Raw genomic sequence first — 22,328 nt, 5'->3', positions numbered from 1 at the left:
TGTTTCCTGTCCTCATTCTTTGGGGAACTTAAGCATGTAGCTTAAAAGGGAGTAAGACCCATGACCTTTTTTTTCTCCCTGGATTCTGGAATGCTGATATTTTTCAAACACAGTTTGCTGTTAAAATACTGATGAGAATTTTGGCAACTCTAATTAACTGCAGTTAATTTTTTTACCTTAATCGTAAAACACTTCAGTAATAGAGATGTATGAATGGCAGGCAAAATGAAACAAGGAAGGTAAATCAGGAGATACCTTTTTTGGAATAAGAACTGCTTTAGAAATGAGAAATTTTAGAGTTACAGTAATGACACAGAGCATGTGCAAGTGTGCTTATGGCCCTTCTATTTCGTGTACTTGAATCCTGGGAGAATTTTCCAAGTAGTTTCAGAGCATCTGAAAATTAGTTTTTTTTTTTTTTTAATTAATTAATTAATTATTTATTTATTTATTCATTCATTCATTCATTCATTCATTCATTCATTCGAGACACAGAGAAGCAGAGACACAGGCAGAGGGAGAAGCAGGCTCCATGCAGGGAGCCCAGTGTGGGACTCGATCCCAGGATTCCAGGATCACGCCCTGAGCCCAAGTCAGAAGCTCAACCTTTGAGCCACCCAGGCATCCCTGAAAATTAGTTTTTGTAAGATAGTCAGAGTTAGTCCTGCAGAGATGTGTGCTTTCCCGCAAGAAAGTATGTGATCCTTGTCTTGGGGCTGCCAGTGTATTTGGCTTAGGAACCTATGATGATAGTTGGATATATGTGTATTGACATAAGGATAGAATTGTATTTATTTAAAGATTTATATATTTATTTTAGAGAGAATGCAAGCAGGGTGAGAGGGAGAGAGACTCCTCAAGCAGGACTTCCTGCTGAGGATGGAGCCTGACTCGGGGCTTGATCCTAGGACTCTGAGATCATGACCTGAGCTGAAATCAAGAGTCAGCTGCTTCACCAACTGAGTCACCTAGTTGCTTCAAGGATATCATTTTAGATTATAGCCCCTACATCCATATTTACCAAACTATGGGCCACATAACTAACCTCTGCAAACACTGATAGAAAGCAGGGTTTATGGCAGAGATTCTGGAGGTCTTCTTATCAAATAGAATAAAAAATTCTTGGCCACGTTTATTTTCAGAATTCACTTTCAAGGCAAGACATTTGTATCTGTCAAGGTCTTTAACAATTTAGGGATTAAATGGCCTTCATTTTAGAAAGTGGAAGTTTAGTTACTTATTTGTTTGGAATATTTATAACAAGCTGACATATTTTTTGGAATCGGATTCATTCTATCACCTGTGAATGATATAGTAGTTTTGCATGTAAAAAATGTATAGGATTTAGTTTCTAAGGAGACTGAAAATGATGTTCTGTATACTTAGGGATTATTATTTATTAGGATTTAGTCTTATATTTGATTATTTTATGATCTTTTTCTTTGCCTTTTAGATTCTCCTGGGCTCCTCCAATTTGAAGTGTGTCCTCTCTCAGAGTCCCGTTTTAGCGTATCTTTTCAGCACCCTGTGAATGACTCCCTGGTGTGTGGTGAGTTTTGAGGGGGCTAGCTCTTTTCTTAGGGCAGTAGTTTGGGCTCTTTATCTTCTTTTTGGAAAGTCAGAAGCTGAATTTCTCTCAACTCCTATATGTTTTGTCTTTCAGTGGTAATGGATGTGCAGGACTCAACACATGTGAGCTGTAAACTGTACAAGGGGCTGTCAGATGCACTCATCTGCACAGATGACTTCATTGCCAAAGTTGTTCAAAGGTAGCACTGGCTCTTTTCCATCAGACTCCCATTTAGAGGGGTATAAGAAACACTGTTTTCAGTATTAAAGTGAATGGAAATTTAGGAGGGAAGCATTTATTTATTTTTTATTTTTTTAAAGATTTTATTTATTTATTCATAGACACAGAGAGAGAGGCAGAGACATAGGCAGAGGGAGAAGCAGGCTTCACGCTGGGAACCTGATGTGGGACTCGATCCCGGGTCTCCAGGATCACACCCCAGGCTGCAGGTGGCGCCAAACCGCTGCGCCACTGGGGCTGCCCAGGAGGGAAGCATGTAGTCACTGTTTTGAATTCACCTTTCTCTGCTTTGGGATTCAAAAGCAATGTGAGCTTTAGTTTTTTATTTTTTTTAAGGTTTTTATTTATTTATTAATGAGAGACAGAGGCAGAGATACAGGCGGAGGGAGAAGCAGGCTCCATGCAGGGAGCCTGTTGTGGGACTCGATCCTGGGTCTCTAGGATCAGGCTCTGGGCTGAAAGCAGCGCTAAACCACTGAGCCACCTGGCCTGCCCCAAGCTTTAGTTTTTTAAATACCATCATGGGAGTAATAGGAAGTAAGGTAGAGTAACTTTAGGTTGGTATAGGATTCTTTTAGGAAGGAAATACCTGAAATAAGATGTAGATTTTTTTTTTTAAGATTTTATTTATTTATTTGAGATAGAGAGTGAGATAGACAGGCAGAAAGAGAAGGAGCCAGGGGGACAGCCAGAAGGAGGGGGGAGAAGCAGACTACCCGCTGAGCAGGGAGCCTGACATGGGTATTGATCCCGGGAGTCTGGGATCATGACCTGAGCTAAAGACTGATGTTTAGCCAACTGAGCCCCTAGATTTTTTTTTTTACTTATCTACTGCATCACTTTTTAACATATGTAATATATCAAATGGTGGCATGTAGGAAGATACTTTAAGCTAGTCAGCTTCCCAGAAACATTAATATGTAATTTTGAGATTTTTCTAGAGCTGATGCTTGTGGCCTGTTTTGTAAATAAATTTTATTGGAACACAGCTATGTTTGTTCATTTATATGTTGTCTCTTTTTTTTTTTTTTTTTTTAAGATTTATTTTTTAGAGAGAATTTGAGGGGTGGGTGGGGGTTAGAAGGAGAGAGAATCCTAAGCAGACTCTCTACTGAGTGGGAAGTCTGATGTGGGGTTTGATCTCAGTACACTGAGATCATGACCTGAGGTAAAATCAAGAATTGGGACACTTAACCGACTGAGCCACTCAGGCACCCCTATATATTGTCTGTGGTGCCTTTCGAGCTAAGATGGCAGAATAGTTGGACAAAAACCATGTGATCTTCAAAATCCTAAAATACTACTATTTTGGTCTCTTTAAGAAAAGTTGCTAAAATGTTCTAGAGCAAAGTGTTTTTGAAAATACTTTTTTTTTTTTAATTTATTTATGATAGTCATACAGAGAGAGAGGGAGAGAGAGGCAGAGACATAGGCAGAGGGAGAAGCAGGCTCCATGCACCGGGAGCCTGACGTGGGATTCGATCCCGGGTCTCCAGGATCGCACCCTGGGCCAAAGGCAGGCGCCAAACCGCTGCGCCACCCAGGGATCCCGAAAATACGTTTTTAAACTTATCTATAAGATAAAAAGTGCTTTGCTTTAAAATAATAAAGATTGTAGGGGATTCTTGGGTGGCTCAGTGGTTTAGCGCTTGCCTTTGGCCCAGGTGCGATCCTGGAGTCCCGGGATCGAGTTCTGCGTCGGGCTCCTGGCATGGAGCCTGCTTCTCCCTCTTCCTGTGTCTCTGCCTCTCTCTCTCTATATATATCATATGTAAATAAGTAAATAAATCATTTAAAAAAATAATAAAGATTTTAGAGCAATAATAGCATCTTTCACAATATAGCTTTGGGATGCTTTAAGCCATTAAGGTTTATTTTTGTTTTATTTTATTTTATTTTATTTTATTTTATTTTATTTTATTTTATTTTATTTTATTTTATGATTTATTTTTTAAAGAGTTTATTTATTCATGAGACACACAGAAAGAGAGGCAGAGACACAGACAGAGGAGATGCAGGCTCCATGCAGGGAGCCCAATGTGGGACTCGATCCCGGGACTCCAGGATCATGCCCTGGGCCAAAGGCAGGCGCTAAACCGCTGAGCCACCCAGGTGTCCCACCATTAAGGTTTAGTTTTTTTTTATTATTATTATTATTTTTTGCCATTAAGGTTTAGAACTTGATGGTTCAAGAGCTTTTTCTAGTGTTTCATTAATTAAGGTAAATATTATATCCCATTAATCACATGTGAAGTCCTAAAAGGAGGGCTTTTTTTTAAAGATTTTATTTATTTGAGAGAGTGACAGAGCAAGCATGAACAAGGTGGTGGGGGATGGGCAGAGGGAGAGGGAGAAGCAGACTCCCCTTTGAGCAGGGAGCTGATGTGGGGCTCGATCCCAGGACCCTGGGATCATGACCTGCGCTGAAGGCAGATGCTTAACCACCTGAGCTACCCAGGCGCCCCAGGAGGGCATTTTCTTACTGAGTTCATTATTACCAGTTTTCTTTTGGTTTAGTATGACATGTAATTTGGACTTTGTGGTTGGTTTGTTTTGGGTAGTGCTTTAAAAGAGGTTAAGATTGCCTACTGGTACAGATTCCTTTTAGAATGAATTTGCCCAATGCTCTAGCATTTTATAGAACTATTTCTGTCTTACCGGTTACTTGCCTTACCTGAAAATTCCTTACTGTAAACCTCTGAGTACATATCTGAATTTCAGGCAGAATTAAAGCCTGTTTTCCCAAATAAAAATTGTTTTCTTTCAGCAGCTAATACATTGCTGATTTTGTTTTTTCTATCTTATCTTACAGATGTATGTCCATCCCTGTGACGATGAGGGCTATTCGGAGGAAAGCTGAAACCATTCAGGCCGACACCCCAGCACTGTCCCTCATTGCAGAGACAGTTGAAGACATGGTGAAAAAGAACCTGCCCCCGGCTAGCAGCCCAGGGTATGGCATGACCACAGGCAACAACCCAATGAGTGGTACCACTACACCAACCAACACCTTTCCGGGGGGTCCCATTACCACCTTGTTTAATATGAGCATGAGCATCAAAGATCGGCATGAGTCGGTGGGCCATGGGGAGGACTTCAGCAAGGTGTCTCAGAACCCAATTCTTACCAGTTTGTTGCAAATCACAGGGAACGGGGGGTCTACCATTGGCTCGAGTCCGACCCCTCCTCATCACACGCCGCCACCTGTCTCTTCGATGGCCGGCAACACCAAGAACCACCCGATGCTCATGAACCTTCTTAAAGATAACCCTGCCCAGGATTTCTCAACCCTTTATGGAAGCAGCCCTTTAGAAAGGCAGAACTCTTCTTCCGGCTCACCCCGGATGGAAATATGCCCGGGAAGCAACAAGACAAAGAAGAAGAAGTCATCAAGATTACCACCTGACAAACCCAAGCACCAGACTGAAGATGACTTTCAGAGGGAGCTATTTTCAATGGATGTTGACTCACAGAACCCTATCTTTGATGTCAACATGACAGCAGACACGCTGGATACGCCACACATCACTCCAGCTCCAAGCCAGTGTAGTACTCCCCCAACAACTTACCCGCAACCAGTACCTCACCCCCAACCCAGTATTCAAAGGATGGTCCGACTATCCAGTTCAGACAGCATTGGCCCAGATGTAACTGATATCCTTTCAGACATTGCAGAAGAAGCCTCTAAGCTTCCCAGCACTAATGACGATTGTCCACCCATTGGCACCCCTGTTCGAGATTCTTCAAGCTCTGGGCATTCTCAGAGTGCTCTCTTTGACCCTGATGTCTTTCAAACCAATAATAATGAAAATCCATACACAGATCCAGCTGACCTAATTGCAGATGCTGCTGGTAGCCCTAGTAGTGACTCTCCTACAAATCATTTTTTTCCTGATGGAGTAGATTTTAATCCTGATTTGTTGAACAGCCAGAGCCAAAGTGGTTTTGGAGAAGAATATTTTGATGAAAGCAGCCAAAGCGGAGATAATGATGATTTCAAAGGATTTGCATCTCAGGCACTAAATACTTTGGGGGTGCCAATGCTTGGAGGTGATAATGGGGAGACTAAGTTTAAAGGCAATAGCCAAGCTGACACAGTTGATTTCAGTATTATAGCAGTGGCTGGTAAGGCTTTAGGTCCTGCAGATCTTATGGAGCATCACAGTGGTAGCCAGAGTCCTTTATTGACTACTGGGGACTTAGGGAAAGAAAAGACTCAAAAACGAGTAAAGGAAGGCAATGGCACCAGTAACAGTAGTCTGTCAGGGCCAGGATTAGATAGCAAACCAGGGAAGCGTAGTCGGACCCCTTCTAATGATGGCAAAAGCAAAGATAAGCCTCCAAAGCGGAAGAAGGCAGACACTGAAGGAAAGTCTCCATCTCACAGTTCTTCTAACCGACCTTTCACTCCACCTACCAGTACGGGTGGATCCAAATCACCAGGCAGTTCAGGAAGATCACAGACTCCCCCAGGTGTTGCCACACCACCTATTCCCAAAATCACTATTCAGATTCCTAAAGGTACCGTGATGGTGGGCAAGCCCTCATCCCACAGTCAGTATACCAGCAGTGGTTCTGTGTCTTCCTCAGGCAGTAAAAGCCACCATAGCCATTCTTCCTCCTCTTCTTCCTCCTCTTCTGCTTCCAACTCAGGCAAGATGAAAAGCAGTAAATCAGAAGGTTCATCAAGTTCCAAGTTAAGTAGCAGTGTATATTCTAGCCAAGGGTCTTCTGGATCTAGTCAGTCCAAAAATTCATCCCAGTCTGGGGGGAAGCCAGGCTCCTCTCCCATTACCAAGCATGGACTGAGCAGTGGCTCCGGCAGCACCAAGATGAAACCTCAAGGGAAGCCATCATCACTTATGAATCCTTCTTTAAGTAAACCAAACATATCCCCTTCTCATTCAAGGCCACCTGGAGGCTCTGATAAGCTTGCCTCTCCAATGAAGCCTGTTCCTGGGACTCCCCCATCTTCTAAAGCCAAGTCCCCCATCAGTTCAGGTTCTGGTGGTTCTCATATGTCTGGAAGTAGTTCAAGCACTGGCATGAAGTCATCTTCAGGGTTAGGATCTTCAGGCTCATTGTCTCAGAAAACTCCCCCATCATCTAATTCTTGTACAGCATCTTCCTCTTCCTTTTCCTCAAGTGGCTCTTCCATGTCATCCTCTCAGAACCAGCACGGGAGTTCCAAAGGGAAATCCCCCAGCAGAAATAAGAAGCCGTCCTTAACAGCCGTCATAGATAAACTGAAGCATGGGGTTGTCACCAGTGGCCCTGGAGGTGAAGACCCGATGGATGGCCAGATGGGAGTGAGCACAAATTCTTCTAGCCATCCTATGTCCTCCAAACATAACATGTCAGGAGGAGAGTTCCAGGGTAAGCGTGAGAAAAGTGATAAAGAAAAATCCAAGGTTTCCACCTCGGGGGGTTCAGTGGATTCGTCTAAGAAGACCTCAGAGTCAAAAAATGTGGGGAGCACAGGTGTGGCAAAAATTATCATCAGCAAGCATGATGGGGGTTCCCCCAGCATTAAAGCCAAAGTGACTTTGCAGAAACCTGGGGAAAGTAGTGGAGAAGGGCTCAGACCTCAGATGGCCTCTTCCAAAAACTATGGCTCTCCACTCATCAGTGGTTCCACTCCAAAGCATGAGCGTGGCTCTCCTAGCCATAGTAAGTCACCAGCATATACCCCCCAGAATCTGGACAGTGAAAGTGAGTCAGGCTCCTCCATAGCAGAGAAATCTTATCAGAACAGTCCGAGCTCAGATGATGGTATCCGACCTCTTCCAGAATATAGCACAGAAAAGCATAAGAAGCACAAAAAAGAAAAGAAGAAAGTAAAAGACAAAGATAGAGACCGGGACCGGGACAAAGACCGGGACAAGAAAAAATCTCATAGCATCAAGCCAGAGAGTTGGTCTAAATCACCCATCTCTTCAGACCAGTCCTTGTCTATGACAAGCAACACAATTTTATCTACAGACAGGCCCTCAAGGCTCAGCCCTGACTTTATGATTGGGGAGGAAGATGATGATCTTATGGATGTGGCCCTGATTGGCAATTAGGAACCTAACTTTTTAAGACACAAATGGCCAGAGAAAAACTAATAAGTTTATAGGCAAACCACCATTAAGGGGTGAGTCAGACAGGTCTGATTTTGTGTTTAAGAATATGCTAGGAATCTTAAATGGCATAGCTTTGACACCGAGCTGGGTGAATTTAGAAAGGCATAGCCAGACCCTACTAAAGAGACCATAGGGTTTGATTCTGGTTACCAAGAATCACTTTTTCCTTTGCCAGAGAAAAAAAGAAAAAAAAAAAAGTTAAAATACTTGCTTATGAAAGGGAGGGGGTGGGTGGGGCATAGGGAGAGGGAAGGGTGGGAAACAGTTTTGTGGGAAATATTCATATATATTTTTTTCTCCCTTTTTCCATTTTTAGGCCATGTTTTAACTCATTTTAGTGCATGTATTTGAAGGGCTGGGCAGCAAATGAAAAAGCAATACATTCCTTGATGCATTTGCATGAAGGTTGTTCACTTTGTTTGGATAGTTGTCCATTTGAGGCATGGGCAAATGAAGGACTTTGGTCATTTTGGACACTTAAGTAATGTTTGGTGTCTGTTTCTTAGGAGTGATTGGGGGAGGGAAGATAATCTTAGCTATTTATTTGTAATATTTTAACCCTTTATCTGTTTGTCTTTATACAGTGTTTCTAATTCTATAAGGTTCAGGGTTCAAAGTGATGGGAGGTGAAAGAGCAAGGCTTATTTGGCGGTAGGGAGCCTGTAGCTTGTGCAGGTACTGTAGCATTAAGCCCAAGCAGATTAGTCAGAGCCCACCTTTGGAGTTAAGTAAAAAAACCAAAATGGTATTTTTCGTTTTAGGAGGTTTATCATAGGGTTCAGACATCATAGGAATATTAGGAGTCCCCTCCCTGGGGAGGTACAGATTTATAGTCTCTTTGTCCTTTAAAAAAGGCTGGGCTGGCTTTTTAGGGGTATAAACATCTTTTCAGATGCAGTAAGGTTTAATGTACAGCCTCCCTAACCCAGTGGCATGAAAACCATTACAGAATTAATAGTTCTCCTATTTCCACAATGTGCCAAAAGTCCACATCCCAGCATTTTGTTTGTAGGAGAATTGATGCCATTCCTGAGAGCTGGGCTCCTTGTTTCTCTGCATCACATGGAGAAGGAGTCCAGACTTCCAATCACTCCACTGTATGCTCCCTTAGATAAAACAGTAAAAATTTGCAGCCATAGTTCACTTAAAACAATTTCAAGCTCACTTGAAGTAATGGGGGCCTGGAATGCTAGGTGGGCATGAAGATAAACCCTTGCTACTATGTAGCAACCAAATTGGACCTTTTTGGAGGAATAGGTCTGAGTCTGGATTCTGGGGGACATCAATAAGAAGCCCTTCTCATAAATAAGAAATCCAGGAGACCATTTGAGTGCAACACAAGTTCTCAGTATTTGGAAGGTCCTCTTGAAATTCTGCGGCCTTACTTTGATTTTGACACCTGCACTGTGCCATTCCTGATGATTCCATTCAGGATCTGTATCAGCAGGATGGGGCACAGTCCCCAGCACAACTCTTCTGGATTAAAAAAAAAAAAGCCAGGTGATTCATTTGTGTGTGTGTGTAATAAATGGAGTGGCTTCATCAGATATTGAAGAAGATTTCTATATTCAGCTTTTTCTGCAGGTTGGAGTTAGCATAGAGTTGGAAAATCAGCTTTGGCGTTCTTTCCTGACTGTCTCTGATTTCCTCTAGCGTTCTCCCTTTTCTGGTCATCAGCTCTCAACAACTCTGCCACTTTTGTGTCCCAAGGTAATAAGAAGTAGGAAACGAAACATTGCAAAGTGGAGCAAGAAAAGTTATCGGTTACCGTATCAGAGTCAAATGTCTTGGGTGACACTAAGGAGGACATGGGCAAGGTGATACCAGAGTGCTTTATCTTGTGATGCTGATACAGTAGCAGCCTCTCAGACATATAACCAGGTTGGATTTCTCACAAGTTTCTCACCTAGCTTTGAATCCTATCCCATTGGTTTCTGCAGAGAAAAAAAAATGTTATGTGGTTTTAAAGTTTGTTCTGGGTGGGGAAAATCTTATGGGGAATGTACTACATATCAGGGGCTCAGCTTCCCCAAGCAGAGCCAACAGATACCAAAATGAGTAAACTGGGAAGCTTTTTCTCTCTTTCTGTCTTCATCCCAGATCAAAGAAACCCGAGTTAGGATCTGGATGAAGGATAAGCCCCTGAATTGTCGATGGGCACACCCCACACACTGACCCAGCATCTGAACTTGCTTAACAGGGAGCCGGGGCTAACCTGCTTCACCCTGCCTGAGAACCAGGGAGCACTGCATTTCTCCACAGGGTGGAGGAGAAGAGGCAGAATAAACCAAGCCTGGGACACCTCCCTCCTGTCTAGGTGTACTCATTCTTCTGTTTCAAAAGACTGCAAGGACATGAAGTCAACTTCTACCTGTCTTCTGCTGCTGGTGTCTTAATGTATTCTTAGTTTGACCTGATTCCTCTTCTGTCTTTGGCTTCATGTTAGGGGTTCTTGGTCAAAACCTGCTCTGATGTACATGATTTCAGGTTCAAAATCCATGTGGTTTAAAACAGGTATTTTATAGATGGGGGAAAAATGAAGCAGGATATAATTGCCAAAACCGGCCTTGAGGTTAGTGACTCTTGTAAAGATTTTCCTTAAGGCCGAGGTCTGAAAGTTTAGTGCAGCAATACCATAAATTCTCAGAAGCAACCCTTTCAAGGGAGCCTGTCATACAGTATCCAGTCAAGTCACTTAAAGCAGATACCAGTATAGGAAACTTTCACAATCCCTGGGCAATCTCCTATTCTTTTTCCTTTTTTTTTTCTTTTTCTTTTCAATCCCTCTGCCCCCTTATTTCTACCCTTGAATTAGATTTTTGAGGGGTAGGAACTACCTACCATCTCAACCTAGGTTGGGAAACCTCAGCTGTAAAAGCTGGGCTTTATAAATTTTGTTTTAGAAGTGTACATCAGGAGCAGTTGGGGAGGGTCTTTTCTAAAAAACTTTCAAATTTGATTTTCTGTGCGTATGGCCGTTCTGTAAATACTTTGGGATTTTTCATTTTTTGAAAGTAGACAAAATCTGGGATTTTTTCCCCCGAAACATTACAAAAGAATCTGTTTATTTACATGCAAATAAATTTCTTTGATAAAAAGCAATATGCCTTTGTGTAGTAAATTTTTAACCTTTGAGTAATTTTCATTCAGCTTTTTAAAAGATTTTATTGAGGGATCCCTAGGTGGCTCAGCCGTTTGGTGCCTGCCTTCGGCCCAGGGCGTGATCCTGGAACCCTGGGATAGAGTGCGGCGTCGAGCTCCTTGCATGGGGCCTGCTTCTCCCTCTGCCTGTGTCTCTGCTTCTCTCTCTCTCTCTCTGACTTTCATGAGTAAATAAATAAAATCTTCAAAAAACAAAAGATTTTATTTATTTTTAGAGAGCACCTACTGGCCCAGAGGGGGGTGGGAAGGAGAGAAGTGGGGGGAGGGGCAAAGGGAGAAGGATAAGCAGACTTAAGCTGAACAGGGAACCTGAGGGGTGGCTGGACCCTAAGATCGGGAACTAAGCCGAAATCAAGAGTCAGCAGTGCAACCGCAACTGACTGAGGCACCCAGGTGCCTCTTCAGCTTTTAAAACGTTCAATCAAAAAATTTAATCAGGAAATAAAAGTCTTCCCTAAGTTTATTCAAAATAAGTTAACAGAAAAGGATAACTGAAACCCAGAAGCAGATCTGTGAAAGTTTTCTTCATTTGATTTATCTGCTTGAGCCAGTTTTACTATCTTTTGTAGGTCTTATTCACCAAATTCATCAATAGTTGGGAGAAAATTGCTATTAAATCCGACAGGACTAAAAAGCTGTGTTTATATCGCTGAAGTGAAACAATAACATTAAAAGAGGAAGGAGAGAGTATAACATCTAGACCTGGGTTTGTGGGCCTGAGAATGAGTTTTTGAAGCTAGGTTCCTTGATTAAGTAGCCCTTTCTAGGACAAACACGAGACAAAATTAAATAAATATGCTTGAAGAGTTGAGTAAAAAGCTTCCAACTTGAATGTCTGTTTTTTTTTTTTCCCTTAAATAATGTTATTTTTTAAAGAGCAGGAGCAGGGGTGGAGGACCAGGAGGGGCAGAGAGAGAGAGAGAGAATCTTAAGCAGGCTCCATGACCAGCAAGCAGGGAGCCTAAGAAGGGACTAGATCTAACCACTTTAAGATTATGACCTGAGGGAACATCATGAGTTGGATCCTTAACTGAGCAGTCATGCAGGTGCTCCAGAATATGCCTATTTTAAAAAGATCTCCAGCACAAGTCGCTCTTAAATAAGTTCCTATCTCTCTCTTTCTAAAATATTATAAGTAATCTCTATACCCAACAGGACTTGAACCCACAACCCGAGAAGAGTAGCAGGCTCCACCAACTCAGCCAGCCAGGCGCTGCAAACTTAAATCAGATTCATAACAATCCTGTCCCTAAAACTGCGAATTAAAACAGTTATGAAGACAAATATACTTTGGAATACAACTAGGGGCAGTGATCCTGCCAGGACTGCTGGAATTTATGATACAGTTTCTAATATTTCATCTTTGGCACATGATTCTGCAGTTTGTCATTCTAAAAGAGGGTAAAGTCATTCTTTAATCCTGGAAATTTGTTCATAAATTCCGAGACCTTGAGGGCTGGTGTTGCTAAGTATAATAATATGAGGACACAAACTAGCTTCTATGGAAGGAGCCAAGGAGTCAGATGAATATCGTAATTTCCACTAGGCCAGCGCCCCCGCCTACTCGTTAAGACACGCTTGTTTCTCCCGCCAAAATGGCGTCAGGATCAGGTTCTCACCAACCAAAGCCCTGATTGGAGGACGAGCAGGCACTAGAGCTCATTGGGCGCCAGCAGCGGTCTGGTGGCGGAGGGGCGGGGGAAGCCAAAGGCCCTTCAGCCTCACTGGCCCCCCCAACCTCCCAAGCGCGCCCCTCCCCCAGCTAAAAGGAATGGACGCCCAGCTCCTGCGCTGCACCCCCTGACCCCAAGGCACGAGGCGCGGCCTCGCTGCATATTCCTGGAGCAGAGGGTAGCGCAACCAGCCCGCCCCCCCCAGTCTCCTGATCCATGCACAGGGAGACCCACGCCCTGCGGCGGCCCCCCAGGCCTCCTTGCAACACCCGGTAATGAAATCCACGGGGGCGGGGGAGGCGGCGGCAGCGACAGCAACGGCGGCGGCAGCGGCGGCGGCAGCAGCACTGCCTCAATCTAGAGACTACCAGAAACAGGAGGAAAATGGCTCCGAGCAGGGACCGCCTGCTGCACTTTGGGTTCAAGGCGACAGTGAGTGATAGGGGAAAGGGGAAGGGAGTTGGGTGGCCGGGCAGGATCTATGTGGCTGCACAGGCTACCGGGGAAGAAGCGACCAGACTTAGGAGGCTGGACGGACTAGACCGAAAGCTCAGGTGCTTGCTGGGTGGGTGCGTGCCGTCTCCCCGCGAAGGGGATTAGATAGGCTCCGGTGCTGTGTGCAGTTGTCCTGCTTTGCTCACTCGCGAGTCCGCGAGCACGCGCGCACTCGCTCCCTCCCCACTGCCCCTCCCATACACAAATACACACAGACAGATAGGCACTTCCCTGCCTCTCCTTCTCGCGGTGGGCTTGCGCGCCTCGGAGGCAAGAGCGGGGCTCGCGCCGCCGCCGCCGCCACGCTCCGGCTGCTCCCGGGCGGACCGTCGCGGGCTGAGCCCGGGAGTGGGGGAGGGGCGGCCCCGCGCCGCCGCCGCCGCCGCCGCCGCCGCCGCCGCCGCGCGCTCCTCCTCCTCCCCTCCCCACGCCGTTCCGAGGCCCGGGCTGCTCTGCCCAATGAGGAGCGGCGTTGCTGGCAGGTGGGGAGTGTTTTTGTTTTGGGTTGAAGTTGAGGCTGAGGGGAGAGAAGAGCTAGCGACGAGCAGTCGCCGCCGCCGCGGGCTCTGCGGGAGGCGGAGGAGGCCCCGCCGGAGCCGAGAGATTTCTCCTCCCCGCCGACGGCCCCCGGCCGCAGCTCCTCCGCCTCCTCCCGCTCCCGGAACTCCGGGGCCTGCCCCGGGCCCCCAGTCTTTGCACTCCGCACGCCGCAGCGCCGGGCCCCGGCCGCACCCGCCGGCCCCATGAGGAGGGACGTGAACGGAGTGACCAAGAGCAGGTTTGAGGTGTGAGCCTGGGGGTGCCGGGGCGGCGTGAGCAAGGCGATTCCCGCCCTTGTTTGCCCCGAAAATGCCTCTCCGCACGGAGCCTCCTCCCTTGCCTGGCGCCGTCACCCTCCGACCGCCGGGGCTGCCGGACTTCTTTCCCCCTTAATCGCGCCCCGAAAGCCCGGTTGCAGCCCAGCTTCCCTAGTCCTCCGGGCTGGTCGCCTCCTGCCTGTTCCACGAGCGGGCCCCGGCAAGGGATTAGCTCTGGCGCCCTAATTCTCCCCCTCCCCCCAGTATCACTCAGCTTTCCATTCTTTACACAACCCTTGGCTTGCCTCCCTCCACCCGGCAGAAAAAGCATCACAGCTCCGATCAACCGGAGCTGGCTTTTCTTTCTACCCTTCGTGAAAGGGGGTGGGGTGGGGGGAATTACGGGCCAGGAGGCCATTTCTCGGAGTTGGCGAGACCTCGGTTAAACTAGGGAAGTGGTGGGGGTGGTAGAGTGGATGATAGAGACGACCACGGGTTTTCGGTGCCGTGTTTGGTTTGCGTATTGCTGGGTATTGTTCTGATACTTCCTCTTCTCTCCCGTTTAGTCTGTACTTTTGCAGCTCATTGTTTCTGGGAACTCTTAGATGTATGCGGGCTTTGAGATTGGGACGAAGGTCGAAGAGCCCTGAGAAAATCCGTTCTTTAAGAAGTTCTTTAAGAACTTTTGCTCCTTTGGCGAGAGAGGTTTGTAGCTGTGGAATTGAGGAATGGATGAGGAAAGTGGGAAAACGGCTGCAAGCGTCTTCAGTGAATAGTCATCGTGTTAAGGAAGTGATTCCTTTGCGAAGTGAAGTATCCTAACTACAGATGAATTGCGGTGGTGTGGGTAGTATACCACCAGGTTTACCGAGGGGAGAAGAGAAAGAAACTTAGACAACGGGAAGAGTAAATGTTACCTGGCCCTTTCTGGCAGAGATCAGACTGACCCGGGATCACTCACAGCTTAGCTTGGGTGTTTTTCTCTTCATTTCCTTTTGCAGGGTGAAACTGTAAGACGATGAGACAAAAGTTGCAGGAAACTTGCCAGCTAGGTGCGGAGGGTGAAATCACCTAAGGGTCTTCAGGTTTAGTCTGTTCGTTGGTTTCTTTTTATGCTTATGGGGAATATGTTTTCATATATCCGCAGAGAGTGAGGTAGGAAGTCTTTGGGAGGAGTTTAAATTCAGAGCTCTACAGTATTACTGTTGGAGATGAGGAGTGGAGAAAATCAAGAAATTGGCCTCTTCAGACTTTTCATATTTAATCGTAGGAAGAAAATATTATAGTAGATGTGACTTGGTGTTTAACAGAACTTTAGATTGCCTTAGAGTAGATTCAATAAGCTTAACTTATGGTGGTTTCATATTCACTATTACTGTACTTTAAAAGGCGAGACCATCTTTAAAATTACTGGAGTGGACTTTTAGCAGTTAACAGAAACCTTGAAAGAGAAACCAAATACTGAGATCTGAGTGGGAGCTAGCCTTTTGCCGTTGAAGTCCGCTCTTTATCATTTTGCTATTTTCTTTAGGTTGAGTGAGCTATTGCTGGGAGGAGTTCTTTTGTAGTATGTGTTTTTAAAATTGCCCCGCTGCATCCTATTTTTATAATTAGCTTATATTTCACTTTGTAGTTTACCTGTAGCGGTAGTACTATGATAATAAGATTTATCACCTTATCAGGTATATTAAGTATATCTATTTACCTTAAACTAAATCAACTGAAGCTTTCTAAAGGTGTCTGATAAGATAAAGAATACGAGGGGATTAAAAAAACCCTCCTATAGTCATGATTGGCTTTTGGTTTATAAATAAAAATTCTGGTCTTTTATTGTGATGTAAAGTGGTCCATGCCAGAACACAAATGGGAAAGGCTGGAAATGATATGTGTTAATGAGTTTCATTATCAGAATATTTCTTTTTTTTTAATATATTTTATTTATTTATTCACGAGAAACACAGAGAGAGGCAGAGACACAGGCAGAGGGAGAAGCAGGCTCCATGCAGAGAGCCCCACGTGGGACTCTATCCTGGGTCTCCAGGATCACCCCCCCCCCCCCCCCCCGAAGGTGGTGCCAAACCACTGAGCCACCTGGGCTGCCCTATCAGAATATTTCTTTTTTTTTTTTTTTAATTTTTTATTTATTTATGATAGTCACAGAGAGAGAGAGAGAGGGGCAGAGACATAGGCAGAGGGAGAAGCAGGCTCCATGCACTGGGAGCCCGATGTGAGATTCGATCCTGGGTCTCCAGAATCGCGCCCTGGGCCAAAGGCAGGCGCCAAACCGCTGCGCCACCCAGGGATCCCTATCAGAATATTTCTTAAAGTCATTTTACCTCCCCCCTTTTTTTTTCCATTTACTTCTTTACTGATCTAATTTACAAGTGGTAAAACAATAAACTGTTAGGCCTCTTATGAAGTAGTAAACTTACTAATTCATTGAAAACATTTAAAATATTTAGTCTGAATGGAAAAAACATGTAGACAAAATAAAGCATGCTTTTCATATCTAAAATACTTACATCAAGTTATTTTTTTGATTCTCAAAATTATAGAATGGTTTTTAAAGGACTCATAATTTTATGATTGTAAGCAGATAGCCTGTCCCTAAGAATTTTTGTGAGGGTAGGAAATTTTTGTAGCCAATAATAACTGATTTCAAATTAATTGTGTTTAATACAGAAAGTGAGATTGTTTTTTTCTTCTTGGTCACTTATTTTTTTCTGGGTGGAAGATAACTGAAGTTTATCTTTTTATAGTTGGTTCATTAAAATCTTATTATAAGGAATATTAGGTGAATTATGCTTTTGGATGTTGTAACCACAGGCCCCATTAAATCTCATGCTCAGGGTTAGAGCTGTAGAAAAAAATTTTAAGTTAAAACGAAGGGAGTAAAAACAAACAAATGAAGGGAGTACTTCTTAGTACTCTGTAGAATAGCATCAGAATATGGTGCTATTCTGTAGAATAGCCAAAGTAGATGACAGTTGGGTAAAAGATTTTAAAAGATACAGAGATGTGAAAATTATTGTTCTTTGTTGTATCACTTTGGCATTAAATTTCTACAAAAATAACATTTATAAGCTAACCTAATGGGTGCTGACTAATGTATCTCTCAATTGAAATTCTTCATCTAAATACTTTTTATTACATTGCTTATAGTATACATTGTTTTGTGACAAATCTTCATAATTTCCTTTCACATTTAATAATTGTTATTGAATCCTACATGCCAGGCACTGAGCTGGATGCTTTACCTCAGTTTCTTCTAGTCACAGTTCTGTTTTACAGTTGAGGAATAAGCTAGGGCGTAAGAAGTGCTCAAGTTGCACAGCTAGTAAGTGGGGAGCCAAGATTCCAACCTGCATTTTTTAACTTCACTCTGCCATTCTGCTGTTTTTAGAATAACATGGCATAATAAAACCCCATAAAAATGTGTGGAAAAGAACTTTTCTAAATTTCTTCATCCAGTATATTTTATTTTGTCTTTGCTTTCAAGAATGAAGCTGTTCATTTGAAGTACTATAATGTGTGTTATCTTTTAAAAAAATTTGTTAGAGAGGGGGAGTGGCAAAGGGAGAAAGATTGAGAGAGAGAGAGAGAGAAAGAATGAATCAATCTTAAGCAGGAGCAGGCTCCATGCCCGGTGCAGAGCCTTACATGGGGCCCAATCTCACAACCCTGAGATCATGATCTGAGCTGAAATCCAGAGTTGGATGCTTAACCAGCTGAGTTACTCAGGCACGCCTATAATGTGTTATCTTAATACTCAGTGCGATTAGTGACAGACATGTATAAATATCTAAGCTAGGCCTTGAATCTAAGGTTAGATTTTTTCAGTAAAGCCTCTCTGTTTCATCATTTTCTTAGTAGCTCCATTATAAGATGATAGGTGCTGTTGGAGGAAAATATCTTATTTGGGTTCATTAAAAAGTCTAGCATTATCTATAGTGACAACATTAACTGACATCACAGATACTATTTACAGTTTAATCAGTGCCTGGAAATGTTAAAGAGTCACATAGTTAGGATATGATAAGCTCCAATTTGGGTACTTTAAATCTCTGTTCATTATTGTTTTTTCATTCTACCTCACTGCCTCTTTGATAAATGTATAATATTGCAGCCTGTAAGATTAAATTGTAATACTTATTTGCCTGCTTCATTTTATCAAGTCAGTTTGTCCAAAATAAGAAAAATCATGGGGCACCAGGCACTCTGGTCATGGTCCCAGGGTCCTGGGATCGAGCCTCCGCATCAGGCTCCCTGCTCAGCTAGCTGGGAGCCTGCTTCTTCCTCTGCCTTTCCCCACTGCTTGTGTGTTCCGCTTGCTCTCTCACTCAAGCAAATAGATAAAGTCTTTAAAAAAAGAAAAACAAAAAAATCATAAAATGTGGTATGGCCGAAAGAACATAACTGCATTGGGAGTCAAGAGAATTGGATGTTAATTAATCTTGTTTTTTCCCCACTAACTAACTATAAGTTTGGTCATTTTTCTTAATTTCTCCAGTTTGGTCATTTTTCTCCTTTGCAAAACAAAGACGTTAGAACCAATTGTTAAGATTCCTTTTGTTACAGAATCCTATGAATCTGTAATTTTTATTTTATTTATTTTTTTAAGATTTACTTCTTTTTTTATTTTAATTTTTTATTTTTTTATTTTAATTTTAATTTTTATTTATTTATGATAGTCACAGAGAGAGAGAGAGAGAGAGAGGCAGAGACACAGGCAGAGGGAGAAGCAGGCTCCATGCACCGGGAGCCCGATGTGGGATTCGATCCCGGGTCTCCAGGATCGCGCCCTGGGCCAAAGGCAGGCGCCAAACCGCTGCGCCACCCAGGGATCCCTACTTATTTTTTTAAAAGATTTTATTTATTTATTCATGAGAGACACACACACACACAGAGGCAGAGACACAGGCAGAGGGAGAAGCAGGCTCCATGCAGGGAGCCCGATGTGGGACTTGATCCCGGGACCCCAGGATCATGCCCTGGGCCCAAGGCAGGCGCTAAACTGCTGAGCCACCCAAGGATCCCAAGATTTATTTATTTATTCATGAGAGACACAGACTGAGAGAGAGAGGCATAGGCAGAGGGAGAAGCAGGCTCCTCGCAGGGAGCCTGATGTGGGACTCGATCCCGGATCCTGGGATCACGACCTGCAACGAAGGCAGGCACCCAACTGCTGAGCCACCCAGGTGATCCCTGAATCTGTAAATTTTAAAATAAAAGCAGAGGACCACATTTTCTTGGCTATTTTTTTCTAAAACAGCCTCTCTAGTGCATTGTTAGAGTTTGTAGGCAGAGTTGCACAGTACTACTAAGGCTGCAGTAATTACCTTTTTTCTCCTGTAAGGTTTTATCTTCTGATCTAAAGAACATTCTGCATAGTAAATGACCATATTTTCCTAGTTGGTGCACACTGAAAATGTTATACATTTTTCCAGTGCGTTAGCAGCCATTTGTTTCATTCTGTTTGAAAAGCCTTGCAAGGGGAAAGAATACTAGTACAAGTGAGGGATTTTGTTTTTAACACTTTAGACACTGGTTTGAAAGCAATTATTTAACATAATCCAAGGTCCAGATTACAGGTCTAGGCTTTTTGGGCCCATTCAGACAATCTGTGTGTTTTTGATTTTGGTTTTTAAATAGTGTTATTGGTGTTTATTCTAGAATTATAGGTCCTTTTAACCTTTTGAAGCATGGTATGTTGTATTATGTACTTACTGTAGTAATTTATTATCTAAAAATCAACATGTTTCTTTCTTTCTACAGTCTACATAAGATAAATCATTACACATTGAAAATTATGTTTTCTGGGGCACCTGGGTGGCTCATGGTTGAGCATCTGCCTTTGGCTCAGGTGGTGATCCTGGGGTCTTGGGTTCGAGTCCTGCATTGGGGTCCCTAAAGGGAGCCTGCTTCTCCCTCTGCCTATGTCTCAGTCTCTCTGTGTGTCTCTCATGAATAAATAAATAAACTATTTTCAAAAATTAGTTTTCTGTTGTTGTTAAAAATTTTTAACTTGGGCAGCCCTGTGGCTCACCGGTTTAGTGCCGCCTTTGGCCCAAGGTGTGATCCTAGAGACCTGGGATCAAGTCCCATGTCTGGCTCCCTGCATGGAGCCTGCTTGTATCTCTGTCTCTCTCTGTGTCTCTCATGAATAAATAAATAAAATCTTTAAAAAAATTTTTTTAACTTGGCATAACCTTTACAAAGTGTTCTTGATATTTAAGTCATACATTTTTAGATGTAGTCTATTTCTTTTTTTTATTTTTTAAAGATTTTATTTATTTATTCATGAGATACACAAAGAGGCAGAGGGAAAAGCAGGCTCCCTGTGAGGAGCCTGATGTGGGACTCAATCCTGAGGCCCCAGGATCACCACCTGAGCCAAAGGCAGATGCTCAACCACTGAGCCACCCAGGTGTCCCAGATGTAAGCTATTTCTACATTGAAGATTTTCATTTATTAATTGGTATTAGAAGTGTTTAGAAGTATTTACACTTTTACATTCTTTTTTTTTTTTTTTAATTTTTATTTATTTATGATAGTCACAGAGAGAGAGAGAGAGAGAGAGAGAGGCAGAGACACAGGCAGAGGGAGAAGCAGGCTCCATGCACCGGGAGCCCGATGTGGGATTCGATCCTGGGTTCCAGGATCGCGCCCTAGGCCAAAGGCAGGCGCCAAACCGCTGCGCCACCCAGGGATCCCCACTTTTACATTCTTATATTCTTATGTTTTAGGCCATTTGTCAGTTTTTGCTGTTAGTGTTGATGTCACTTTTTAATTTTTCTTTTTTTTTTTTAAGATTTTATTTATTTATTCATGACTGACATAGAGAGGCAGACACAGGCAGAGACAGAGCAGGCTCCATGCAGGGAGTCCAATGTGCTACTCGATCCGGTGACTCCAGGATCACGCCTTGGGCTAAAGGCAGGCGCTCAACCGCTGAGCCACCCAGGCATCCCAATTTCTTTCTTTCTTTTTTTTTTTTTTTTTTAAGATTTTATTTTTTTATTCATGAGAGACAGAGAGAGGGGCAGAGACAGGCAGAGGGAGAAGCAGGCTACCTGAGGGGAGCCTGATGTGGGACTTGATCCCAGGATCCCGGGTTCATGACCTGAGCCATCCAACCACCCTAATCTTAATTTATAAAATCCTTCTATTTTTATCTCCAGAGTGTGTCTTTTTCAAATCTTGGTCTTGTTTTTCTTGCAAATTATTAAGTATTTTTATTACAGGCCACAGATTCCATTCCCAGCCCTTAGATTACTGTTTCCCAATTGGTGACAGGTTGGGAACTGAATTAAAATTTTCAGTAATCTAACTAGTACTGCGGTTTTGGAAGGGTATTTTTAGATGCTCAAAATAAAATATTCCGTTACACCAGGAAAATCCAAGGGAGGGAGGAAGAAGAAAGAATGCCCTTAAACTGACCAAATTTAGCTGCTTGTGCATAGTTGTCTTTATACTGTTTTCCTACTTGGCCTTCCAGACTTGGATTCTTAGATCAGACCCCCTACCAGAAAACTGACTCAGAAAGATGAAGGCATACAACTTGGTTTTACAGTTTTATGTCTTAGTGCACTTGGGCCCATTTGATAAAAGATTTTAACCTAATAGCAAATAACAATAGGTGGTGGTATTGAACTGTGCAATAGTATTTGTGGTTGATTCATTTTGCTTAATTATGTAACTTTTAAAATTGAAGATATGTATTCAAATGTAAATAAATCCAAAGCGTTTGCATTAGCTTTTGGAGACTTTCTGTTAAAAGAATAGCTTTGCTAAGTAGTTATTTTTAGCACATATCTAATAACTATTTAGCAGGCATATGAGTTACAGCTATAGGTTAAGTAACTTCTATTCCCTAATCATTTTCCCTCCACTTTGATTTTATGATATTCTCTTGGATTTTAAAAAAATATTTTATTTATTAATTCATGAGAGACACACAGAGAAAGACAGAGACATAGGCAGAGGGAGAAGTAGGCTCCCTGCAGGGAGCCCGATGTGGGACTCATCCCCACACTTGGGATCATGCCTTGAGCCGAAGGCAGACTCTCAACCACTGAGCCACCCAGGTGCCCCTCTCTTGGATTTTTTTTATTTTTATTTTTATTTATTTATGATAGTCACACAGAGAGAGAGAGAGAGAGAGGCAGAGACATAGGCAGAGGGAGAAGCAGGCTCCATGCACCGGAGCCCGACGTGGGATTTGATCCCGGGTCTCCAGGATCGCGCCCTGGGCCAAAGGCAAGCG

At 43.4% G+C, this 22,328-nt stretch overlaps 2 protein-coding genes across 11 annotated transcripts in view; both read left to right on the top strand.

Annotated features, from left to right (window-relative positions):
• MED1 (mediator complex subunit 1) overlaps positions 1-11,037 on the top strand; it is a 30,151-nt gene extending 19,114 nt beyond the window's left edge. The window contains exons 15-18 of one of the 2 annotated variants that reach the window (XR_012008957.1): positions 1,454-1,549; positions 1,664-1,769; positions 4,623-9,816; positions 10,036-11,037. Coding sequence is in view for 1 of the 2 variants with exons in the window: in XM_072780374.1 (XP_072636475.1) it covers positions 1,454-1,549; positions 1,664-1,769; positions 4,623-7,875 (3,455 nt within the window). In the remaining variant the exon portion in view is untranslated. Of the gene's footprint in view, positions 1-1,453; positions 1,550-1,663; positions 1,770-4,622 lie in introns of both variants that reach the window. The other variant, XM_072780374.1, reaches the window with a different exon arrangement.
• A 1,765-nt stretch (positions 11,038-12,802) lies between these two features.
• FBXL20 (F-box and leucine rich repeat protein 20) overlaps positions 12,803-22,328 on the top strand; it is a 114,890-nt gene continuing 105,364 nt past the window's right edge. For 2 of the 9 annotated variants that reach the window (XM_072780381.1, XM_072780380.1), the window contains exon 1: positions 12,803-13,202. In XM_072780381.1, coding sequence (XP_072636482.1) covers positions 13,155-13,202 — 48 coding nt within the window. In that variant the 5' untranslated portion in view covers positions 12,803-13,154. The other 7 variants (XM_072780382.1, XM_072780386.1, XM_072780385.1 and 4 more) reach the window with 6 other exon arrangements.

This window comes from Canis lupus, chromosome 16, assembly GCF_048164855.1.
Source record: "Canis lupus baileyi chromosome 16, mCanLup2.hap1, whole genome shotgun sequence".
NCBI classification, from domain to species: Eukaryota; Metazoa; Chordata; class Mammalia; order Carnivora; family Canidae; genus Canis; species Canis lupus.
This window is presented reverse-complemented; position numbering and strand designations above follow the sequence as displayed.